At 37.1% G+C, this 12,098-nt stretch overlaps 2 protein-coding genes across 2 annotated transcripts; both read left to right on the plus strand.

Moving 5' to 3' along the window:
- Nucleotides 1-3,700: 3,700 nt before the first annotated feature.
- On the plus strand, nt 3,701-4,318 carry LOC128285453 (uncharacterized). Its single transcript, XM_053022942.1, has one exon. It carries the CDS (start codon nt 3,701-3,703, stop codon nt 4,316-4,318), a length of 618 nt encoding a protein of 205 aa, XP_052878902.1.
- Nucleotides 4,319-4,470: 152 nt separating this feature from the next.
- On the plus strand, nt 4,471-4,857 carry LOC128285454 (uncharacterized). The gene has a single exon (XM_053022943.1). It carries the CDS (start codon nt 4,471-4,473, stop codon nt 4,855-4,857), a length of 387 nt encoding a protein of 128 aa, XP_052878903.1.
- The last annotated feature ends 7,241 nt before the right edge of the window (nt 4,858-12,098 follow it).

Below are 12,098 nucleotides of genomic sequence, written 5' to 3' on the forward strand. Positions count from 1 at the left end.
GCAAAACCGGCCACTGTTAATCAGTCCAAGGCGATAGTCACAGCCGCCAGCCTCACCAAGACGGAGCCTAACATGAGATGAATACGAGAAGTTTCAATTTACTCCCATACCAAAGGACATATAGGAGTTGTACAAAAGTCTGCTTGATGCACATGTAGTGGCTCCTTTCCATTTAGAGCCGTTGCAGCCCCCATACCCTAAGTGGTACGATGCAAATGCTCAGTGCGAATACCACGCAGGGATTACGGGGCACTCGATAGAAAACTGTACCTCATTCAAAAGGTGCGTGGAAAGGCTTATCAAAGCGTGTTCTAAAATTTGATGATACACTGCACAGAAATCTGCTGCTCACCATACCGATAAAGGGGTAAACGCGATAATTGAGAATGTGGGAGAAAAGTCAAGCTGAATATCGCGGAGGTGAGAACCCCATTGAAGCTAGTTTGGAATGAAATGCAGGAAAGAGGTTTAGTCCCGCAAGGGTTGGGAGATAAAATCTAAGATACATGGAACTACTGTGAGTTCCATCATGAGAAAGATCACGAGATCCAGAATTGTATTGAGTTCAGAGCCCTAGTACAGGATCTAATGGATAATAAGGAATTGGAGTTCTTTAAGTCTGTCGAAGAGGGGGATGTATGCTCGCTAGGAGGAGAGTCGAGTGAAGAAGGCGGCAGAGCCAGCCGTCCAGTGATAATTATTTCGAAGCCTAGAGTTAGTGAAGTAGAAGCAAGAATTACACCAAGAGTTATAATCCAGAAGCCAACAGCTTCCCCTTATAAAGATAGCCATAGGGTGCCTTGGAATTATAACTGTAGTATAGCAGTTTCAAAGAAGGAGGGTTTGATTAACACGCCAAACATAGAAGCCGAACTAGCAAAAGGGAAACTCGTCATGTTTAGGCAAGAAGCAGAGAGATCAGAACCACTAGTTAATGAGCCAGTAATGGAAAAGGAAGCCAAGGAGTTCTTGAAGTTCCTAAAACACAGCGAGTATAATATTGTGGAACAACTACACCAACAACCGGATCGCATATCGGTATTGGCTCTGCTGTTAAATTCGGAGGTCCACCGCAACACATTGATGAAAATGTTGAACGAAACCTATGTTGCGGATGACATTTCAGTTAACAAATTGGATCGTCTCGTCAGCAACATAAGCGCTAACAATTTCATCTCCTTCAGCGATGATGAGATACCACCCGGGGGTAGGGGGTCTATTAAGGCTCTACATGTCACTACACGTTGCAAGGGGTATACGCTACCCGGAGTACTAGTTGATAATGGGTCCGCATTGAACGTGTTGTCGTGGGCTACATTAAACCGTTTACCTATAGACAGTTCCCATATGAAGACGTGTCAGAACATAGTAAGAGCATTTGATGGCACCGAAAGGAAAATAATGGGAAGGATAGAAGTACCTCTTCAGATTGGCCCAAACACGTACGAGGTAGATTTCCTCGTGATGGATATTAAGCCTTCCTATAACTGTCTATTAGGAAGACCTTGGATTCATTCAGCTAGGGCAGTGCCATCCTCGCTGTACCAGAAGCTAAAGATGGTTACTGAGGGTCGGCTAATAACAATAAATACGGAGGAGGATATTATTGCGCCGCCATCACGGTGATACACCCTACATAGAGAATGACAACGGCGCGCTTGAATGTTCATTTCAATCATTAGAGTTTGTAAACGCAACGTTTATAGCTGAAGGAAACAGGATTCCGATACCTAGGATATCAAGGGTTATGAAAATGAGCCTGCAGTTAACAGTTGGGAAATGCGCGTTACTCGCGCAGGACTTAGGAAGCACCTTCGTGGAAAAGTTAGAGTGCCGCCTTGGTTGGCAAGTGGGATCGCCAGCTTTGGGATTCGGGCGATGCAAGCCAAGTGAAGAAGGAGTTTGAAAGGAAACAAGAACAATGAGAGCGAGATTGAGAGGGATGTCGGTCGTGGGAACCGATGAACTTCCCCCACATTTCTCAAACATTTGTATCTGGAGGGTTTATTCATTCTATACAGCATAAGGTGAAAGAAGGAATAATTGAAGATGCTAGGGGAATTTGGAGCATCAATGCCATATTTGAAGAGGAAGCAGTGGAAAGAAATTTATTAGGCATTTGCCCGTATGAGCTCGGGAGTGTTTTGAATAATCGGATCAGAGAAGAAATTCTGTAATCTTTAGAGATAACACAGAGTAATATTCAAAACCCACTTGTTGTCTTCTAGCCTAGGGACAATAAGAATCTTTTGTGAAATAGGCTCATGTTTAAACATTATTATTGTCAATAAAAATGCATTTTCATATATTGGTTCGAGCAATTATTCTTTTTTCCTTTTCGTTTCATACATAATCATACCATACAGAGGAATTATTCATTTCGTTTTCTTTTGGTATTCTCTTATACTCATAATAGGCCCCCGGATGTCAACGTCATGAGTAATACTGATACGAGCCCGGAATCTCCTTTTGAGCAAGACATGCGCTTTGAGGGATTTCAAGATTTTGAAGAGGACGAAGATCGTGGTTTATCTCTCGATTTGTTAAGGATGGTGGAGCAAGAAGATGAACAGATCCTACCATACAAAAAGACTACTGAGATTGTAGCCCTGGAAGAGGGGAAGGAAGTTAAAATTGGCACTTGCGTTAACGAGAAAACAAGACAGAACCTCATTGAGCTGTTGCAAGAATTCAAGGACGTCTTTGCATGGTCATACCAGGATATGCCTGGTTTAAATACCGATATCGCAGTGCACCGTGTCCCTACAAAAAAGGAGTACAAGCCAGTTCAGCAGAAGCTCCGAAGGATGAGACCCGATTTAGCAATGAAAATAAAGGAAAAAGTCAAGAATCAGTTTAATGCCGGATTCCTACAGGTGGTCAATTATTCAGAATGGGTAGCCAACGTCGTCCCTGTCCCTAAGAAAGATGGGAAAGTACTGATATGTGTAAATTACAGAGATTTAAACAAGGCCAGCCCAAAGGATAACTTTCTATTGCCTCACATAGACACTCTAGTGGATAATATGGCAGACTATTCACTGTTCTCCTTCATGGATGGGTTCTCCAGGTACAATCAGATCAAGATGCATTCTGAGGATATGGAAAAAACCACATTCATAACTTTATGGGGAACGTTTTGCTACAAGGTGATGCCCTTCGGGCTAAAAAATGCAGGAGCCACATACCAAAGAGCCATGGTAACCTTGTTCCATGACATGATGCACAAGGAAATTGAGGTCTACGTTGACGACATGATTGCAAAATCCCAAACTGAAGAGGAGCATGTGCGAGTGTTGAGGAAATTGTTCCTGAGGTTGAGAAAATTCAATTAAAGCTCAATCATCAAAATGCACCTTCTGAGCTAGGTCCGAAAGTTACTTGGCTTCGTAGTCGGTGAGAAGGAATAGAAGTCGACCACGACAAAGTCAAGGCTATATGAGGTCCCTCCGCCACGAACTCGTAAAGAAGTCCGAGGTTTTCTAGGAAGACTAAACTACATCGCACGGTTTATTTCAAGAATCGACAGAGAAGTGCGACCCCATATTCCGCCTTCTTAAAAAGAAAAATCTCGGGTATGGGATGATGAATGCCAAAAACCTTTGAAAAGGTTAAACAATATTTGTCTAGTCCCCAGTGCTAACACCACCAAGCCCTCGGTAGACCATTGATACTATACTTAACAAGATTTGATAATTCGATGGGGTGTGTGCTCGGCCAACACGATGAGACCGGGAGAAAAGAAAGAAGCGATATATTACCTCAAGAAAAATTTATCGAGTGTGAAATGAGGTATCCGCCAATTGAGAAGCTATGTTATGCTTTGGTGTGGACAACACGAAGGTTGAGGCAATACATGTTGTACCATACAACTTGGCTAATCTCAAAGCTAGACCCTCTCAAATACATGATGGAGTCAACCGCTTTAAATGGAAGGATGGCCAGGTGGCAGATTCTACTCTCCGAATTTGACATAGTCTATGTAAACCAAAAAGCTGTGAAGGGGAGTGCAATAGCAAATTTCCTAGCCAGTAGAGCTTTGGAGGATTATGAACCTTTGAATTTCAATTTCCCCAATGAAGATCTAATGTATGTAGCAATCGCTGAAGGGGACATGCCTGAAAATCATTCCTGGAAATTAAATTTTGACAGAGCATCAAATGCCGTTGGAAATGGAGTTGGGGCAATACTATTATCCCCAAATGGAGATCATTATCCGTTCACTTGCAAGCTAGATTTTGACTGCACAAATAACATGGCAGAATACGAGGTATGTATCATGGGAATTGAGGCATATAGACCGAAATCAAAGTATTAGAAGTGTACGGAGACTCGCATTGGTAATTTATCGCCTTAAAGGCGAGTGGGAAACGAGAGATTCCAAATTGATCGCCATCGAAAGTTAATCCCGAGTTAATTGAAAAGTTTGATGATATTACCTTTCATTACCTCCCGCGAGACGAGAATCAGATGGCTGACGCCTTGGCTACACTAGCTTCCATGGTCAAAGTAAATGAACAGGAGGATATGAAGCCAATTCAGATGAGTATTTGTGAGGCCCCAGCTCACTGCTGTAATGTTGATGAAGAGGAAGAGAGAGATGATCATCCTTGGTATCATGATATCTTACAATATGTGAAGAGCCGTGCGTACCCAGATAAAGTAATCGAAAATGATAAAAGAATATTGAGGAGGTTAGCCAGTGACTATGTCCTAGACGGTGAGGTCCTATATAAGAAGAGAAAGGATCAGGTGTTATTAAGATGTGTTGACGCTGTTGAGGCAAAGAAAATTCTAGATGAAGTCCATGATGGTGTCTGTGGGACACATGCCAATGGTTTCACAATGGCTCGATAAATCATGAGATTCAGATATTACTGGTCTACAATGGAAGGAGATTGCATCAATTACGCTAAGAAATGCCATAAGTGTCAAATTTATGGAGACAAGATCCATGTGCCTCCTTCACCCCTCCATGTTATGACTTCCCCATGGCCATTCTCAATGTGGGGCATGGACGTCATTAGGCCAATTTCGCCAAAGGCTTCCAACGGACATCGATTTATTTTTGTGGTCATTGATTACTTTACCAAATGGGTAGATGTTGCTTCGTACGCCAATGTCACAAAGTCGGCAGTCAGCAAGTTCTTGAAGAAGGAGATCATATGTCGTTATGGTATGCCAGAAAGAATCGTATCTGACAACGCGTTGAATCTGAACAACAGCGCAATAGCAGAAGTCTGCAGTTGGTTCAACATTAAACATCACAACTCATCACCATACCGCCCGAAAATGAATGGGGCGGTTGAGGCAGCTAATAAGAATATCAAGAAGATTGTGGGGAAGATGGCGGAGACTTACAAAGATTGGCATGAAAAGCTCTCATTTGCCCTTTATGCTTATCGGACATCTGTCAGAACTTCTACCGGGGCAACACCTTTCTCATTGGTTTATGGGATGGAGGCAGTTTTACCTATTGAGGTCGAAATCCCTTCTCTCCGAGTTTTATCAGAGTTTAAGTTAGACGAAGCAGAATGGATCCAATCTCGTTACGATCAACTAAACTTGATTGAAGAGAAGAGGCTAAAGGCTATTCGTCATGGCCAAATGTACCAGAGGAGAATGATGCGAGCCTACAACAAAAAAGTTCGCCCTAGGGTGTTCCATGAGGGAGACTTAGTGTTGAAAAAGATTCTCCCTATGCAAAAAGATTTCAGGGGGAAATGGATGCCAAATTGGGAAGGACCCTATGTGGTAAAAAAAGCTTTCTCTAGAGGGGCATTGATACTAGCAGAGATGGATGGCAAGAGCTTGCCTAACCCGATAAATTCAGATTCTGTCAAAAGATATTTTGCTCGAAGCACTCGAGGTGAAAACCCGTAAGGGCGCCAAAAAAAAAAAAGGGAAGAGGCTAAGGTGAAAACCCATAAAAGGGCGCTTTGAGACCAAAGGGGTTTTGAGTTGAAAACCCACAAAGGGCAATTCAAATTTCGATCCAAATTGGGGCAAGCGGCAGTCTCACTACACTTGAATCGACAAAGAGGGGATAAGCTACATCTTGGGGCATCAACAAAATGCTATAGATCCTCTGAGCGCATGCCAAGTTTAAAAAGGTCCTCGAGGAGTTCGTATAGAGAAGCTCAAACTGCGAAATCTGGGGGACCTATTCTGTTCCTTTTCATCTGTTTTTGTATCTCAAACAATGATTGCTTTCTTTGTTGATACATCTTTCGCAAATTCTGACTCGAATAAATTTCAGTTCTACCTATTATTATAATCTTTTTCGAGTATTTTTATTGAAATAATAATTAATGAACTAATAATACTCTCAAAAGAAGGTTTTGCATATTATTCTGAAAGGTTTCTAAACAATACGAGAACCTGAAACAGGACAATTATTTAGAACTCACCAAGTTTAAAAGGGTTAGAAATGTGTGAGAAATAAGGGATTAACCGCATCTTCAAGTCCTCTTCTACCGAGTTGAACAATAAGGCATATGACAGGGATGTTACCTTAGTAAACAACGAGCGATGACAACCCAAAAATTAAAAATGGATCATTCTCATGACATTTTGCATTTTGTGCATTTAACATCCATAATACATGTAGTTAGGAACATTTGGTTCACATTAATCGTGGCATAAGCATGTCACTTTGCTACAGATAGATTCTCCAGTGGACAATGTAGCAGGATTACAGATATCATCAGCCTTATCTCCACTGAGCAGGAGTGGAGCAGGCTATAGACTAGATCTTATCTTCACTGACAGGAGTGGAGTAGATCGAATTTTGATGAATCTTATCTCCACGTACCGGCGATGGAGCAGATTCCAATCATCAGCCTTATCTTCACTGAGCAGGAGTGGAGCAGGCTATAGACTAGATCTTACCTTCACTGACAGGAGTGAAGCAGATCAAATTTTGACAAGTCTTATCTCCATGTATCGGCAATGGAGCAGATTTCAGCCACCAGCCTTATCTTCACTGAGCAGGAGTGAAGCAGGCTAAACACCAGATCTTATCTTCACTGACAGGAGTGGAGCAGATCGAATTTTGATGAATTTTATCTCCACGTACCGGCGATGGAGCAGATTCCAATCATCAGCCTTATCTTCACTGAGCAGGAGTGGAGCAGGCTAAATACTAGATCTTATCTTCACTGAGCAGGAGTGAAGCAGATCGAATTTTGATGAATCTTATCTTCGCTGAGCAGGAGCGGAGCAGATTCGAATTTTGGTCTCCCTATATCGGCAATGGAGCAGATTCAGATCATCAGCCTTATCTTCACTGAGCAGGAGTGAAGCAAGCTAAATATATCAGATCTTATTTCCACTGAACAAAAGTGGAGCAGTCGACATCTGAGAGGATCTTATCTTCGCCAAGCAAGAGCGGAGCAGATCAAATTTCGCAAATCTAATTTATATGAAACAAAGAAATGAGCATTTTGAAGCAATAAAGTGCGGTGGGTCAGGGCAAAGAACACAAGGCTCACCAACCCAAGCAAATTTGGTCCTCCTAAAATCTTTGCTCTATTCTCGTTACGACAATGAGCAAAGAGGGCAAATAGAGGACCAAATTTAAAACAAACCCAAATATAAAAACACCTATTAAAACCCAACACAAACCCAAAGCCCAACAGATTACCCAAAACCTAACCCACATCTCTCAACCCAATACACAAAACATAGAGCCAACCCAACACCCTAGCAAAGAAGGAAATCGACACATAAGCTTGAGTCCAAGCAGAGTACGACGCGCGCCAAGCTTCCGAATCGTGCTCTACTTCATGCCACGCTCCCACGCCTCTGAGATATCTGCAAGGGCAAACAACAGTCGAAGATTTTCATTTTATTTCTAGGCTATAAAAAGCCATTGAAAACACTGTAATGGGGGGTTTTTTTTGGGGGGAATTTTTTCTTTTCAATTTGTTTTCACAGACTACAGCAGAGAATACACATAAGCAAGTGATAGCAATAAAAGAGATCAAAAACTCAGAAGGTTGTTTTTTTTATTCTTCCTAGTTTCGCATTTTTCCCTTTTTGTCTTTTTTTCTTTGCTTTGCAAATTGTTTTTTAAAATAAATATCGAAATAACGGGCTTACAGGGTTCGCCAGGATCGGCGCCAGAGGCGATGGTATAGAAGAGCCGATGACCCTCCAATTCGGCTCGGGTTGAAATCCTAGTAGAGATTTTGGGGGCGTGTTATTTTCTTTCTCTAAAAATGGCGAGTAAATGAATTCATGGCTTTTGTCTTTTAATGGGCAAATGAAAGAGCACTGTTTGGTCTTGGTCCCACACTTTGATACAAAAGGGGAATTTATGCGTTGAGTCCTTCCCCTTTTGTGCCAATGGTCAATTGGGCCCTGTTTATGCTTCCTTGATTATTTAAATTCATCCTTAGAATTTGCGTGTTATTCCAATTTAGTCCACGTCTAGGTGCAGCGCTTTGGGATTTGGGGAATTTGCATTTTTGGTTTCTCCCTGTTTGTGCGTGTCTAGTTCAAGTCCTTGATTTTGTTTTAATAATTCGATTTGTTTAAAACTATCCTCTAGATTTTGTTTTTGTTTCAATGGAGTTTTTTATTATTTTAAAATTTTGTATGAGTTTACATTTAAATAGCTCTTATGTGTTATTATACATATATAATTTACGATAAAATCAGCTCTGTGTCAAATAGATTATTGCTTTCATATTATTCTATATAAATGTTCTCTTTATATTTATTATATTTTTTTTTTCCTCTTAAATTTATTATACGTTTTTCCTTTTTTTTTAGTTGATTCATGTACAATTGGGTTCTTTGGGATCCTATTTTGATTGTATATTTTGTTTGTTTTAAATACCTCTATTTTTATTATTATTTATGTTTAATCTTTTATGCATGTATATTTTTCTTTCCTTTATTTTTTTTATTTTGCTACAATTCAAGCTTTCATTCAAATTATTTACTTTGTGATATTTATTTTAAAATTCATTTGTACATTACTATATGATATATCATTTCTTTTTTTCCTTGTTTATTCTTTTAAATTCTTACATCTATTACCTATTTAAAATTTTCTTATAGTTTATATAGTTATATTTCCAAATTTTCTTTTTCCTATTATTTATTTTATTTTATTTTAAAAACCTTATTATATTTTATTTGTGTGATTTATTTGAGATTTCTTTTAAAATTGATTTCTTATTCATAAACCCCAGGATATAAATGGTGGTACTTTCATAATATATGATGTCTTTATTGCATGTATTCTAAGTTGTTCCTTTGCAAGTCCCTATTTAGATTATTCATGAGATGTTATTGCTGCGTGTTTTATTCCTTATGTTACCAAGTTTTTTTAAATAAATACATTTAATTTATTTATTTCATTTCATTTGAAACTTTAAACAAGGCAATGTTCGGTATTTAAAGAATTCAAAGGATCGTGCCCTAACGTACTGGGTTTCGCTTTCTTTATGCGCTTTAAATATTCGAATATCCTTTAAAGCTAAAACGACGCTTTAAAGGCAATATCACATTTGAGGGTCAAAAATATTGTGTCCTAACGTACTGGATGTAATATTTTACCTCAAGGTGAGATGGTCTTTAATACACATTTGACCCACCTAAATGTTTTAAAAGCCAATAAAAAGAGGATCGCGTTTTGAACTCTGTCCAAATCTTTAGTTTTCGACATTAAGACACTAAATAATTAATCAAGTACCAATTTTGGGCGTGTCGAGGGTGCTAATCCTTCCTCGTACGTAACTGACTCCCGAATCGGTTTTCTATTTTCACAGACCAAAATCGTTGTTTTGAAAATTTTATTTATTTATTAAAAACGACCGTGTTTTGAGGTGATCCAATCACACCCTATTAAAAACGATTGGTGGCGACTCCCAACTTTTTGTTTTCAAAAGTCGATTTCCCGTTTTCAAAAAAAAGGTTTCGACAGATGCAATTACACGAACTCAAAACTTTGTTTAAAGGAATATCAAACTTTTTATCAGTTGATTAAACTTGAGAATTGCAAACTCATAAATAGAGATTTAATCTCGTAAATTAGACATTATAACCTTGCCATTAAGATGCTTTAAAACAAAAAGGCAGTCAATCTTCACTTTTAACTAGAAATGAAAGAATCATATTAGGTAATAACCTGACCAAAACTTCACCAGAAAAAGATTGGGAATTTCTAAATGTGCAATGTCATCCCAAGCTAAGAAAATAGGGTGTGAAAATTAGGCAAAATGTGATGTAGGAAAACAATAACAACTTTATAAGTAGGTAGAAAATCCAAGTGATAAAGACATACCAAGATCTTGTTTAAATTTTTATGAATATGTTTATGTTCGTCACCCTATTTGTTTCCATTTTCAACAGCCGCTTTTTTATTTTTAGTATTTGTCAATTTCATATTTTAATTTCTTTTATTTATAAAAAAGGTGATATGTGGGTCATATTTGGGATTTTTTTAAAAAAGTTTTTAAGATCATCATAAATTATTACTTTAGTTCTATTTTGGTTATTAAACTATCAATTTTTTTTAATTTAGTTACTAAATTTTTCGAAATTAAATATTTTGGTTACTCAAAAGTTGATTTAGGTTTTTCTTTATTGGTCTAATAATAAATTTAACCCTCGATGTTTATATAAAATATCAATTTGATCCTAAATATAAAATATTCAACAAATTTAGCCCTTGATGTTTACAATGTTTATCATTTTAGTTCAAATTCTAAAAAAACTACATAACTTTATCTATAACTAAATAATCTATTTCCCATAATTTTATCTTCTGTTTTGAAGCTGGAGATGACAACTTGAGCTTCTTTTTTTTTTCTATTTCAAGTATCAAATTTTGTTGTTTGGGGATTTTTTTATTATTATAAGTTGATTGGCCGGCTGTTGCAACACTTTCCAAAGATCTGTAATCGACTTTGTTTCATCAATTGTAATGGTTTAAATATCATTATTATATGGTGTTCTTTTTATTCTTTTTTTTTTTCCCTTTTTCATGTGTTGGGTTAGTAAACAAGGTGTATAGAAATGGTCTATACCAAAGATAATGTTAGAAATATTATATTGGAGTAGGGTAAAATTATAAAACTTTGAAACCTAAAACTAAGATTTATGGGTTAAGAAGCTTAAATTATTAATTTTGTAAAGGACCAAAATTACTTTGTTGAATTTTTAGAATTAGAACTAAATTGACAAAATTTGTAAATTTGAGGACAAACTTTGTTGAATTATTTAGAATTCGAACTAAAAATACAAATTTTACAAACATTGAAGGCTAATTTTGTTGAATATTTTATAGTCAGAATCAAATTGATATAATGTATAAACATTAGAGGGCTAAATTTATTATTAGACTAATAAAAAGCCCAAATCAACGTGACCAAATTACTTGATTTGAAAAGTTTAATGACTAGATCGAAAAAATTAATAGTTCAATGACCGAAATAAAATAAAGGTAATAATTTAATGTTTATTTTATAATTTACCCTTAAATTTAAAAATAAAAGATTTTATACACCTAATTATCTGCTTCTTGATTCTTTTTTCAGGCAGAATTATAATTATAATCATTAAATTTGAATAATTACAACCAAAATCAATAATTACAATGTATAATTAAACTAAAAACATAATAAACTTAAACAAAATCTCATAACTTCTCTTTGAATTAGCCTTTGAGTTTTAACTTCATAAAGTCTCGTCTAAACACTCATGCACTTTGATAATTAAGGTTTTCAGAACCAGATTGGTAGTTGAACCAGTTAGATCACCGATTCTTCGCACAATTAAATAAATTATTAAAAAATAAAGAAAATTGATTTAATAGTCGATTCAATCAGTTCAATTGACCAATTCTATTGATTCAACTGCTTTAGAGAGTAATTGGTCCAACACTTTATTTCGGACCAATACTCTAATTGATTCCTTATCTTATCTAATTCTAAAAACAATGCTGATAACTCATTTTTCCTCATTTCCATGAACTAGTGAAAGGACTTCTTTAGTTAAAAGACAAGGTTATAAGAACTTACTTAAACAAAGCAAATCTAATTAAATGTCTTTTTTTTTTAACATATTAGCTAATTATCTAGAAA

The sequence above is a fragment of the Gossypium arboreum genome, chromosome 12 (assembly GCF_025698485.1).
Source record: "Gossypium arboreum isolate Shixiya-1 chromosome 12, ASM2569848v2, whole genome shotgun sequence".
NCBI classification, from domain to species: Eukaryota; Viridiplantae; Streptophyta; class Magnoliopsida; order Malvales; family Malvaceae; genus Gossypium; species Gossypium arboreum.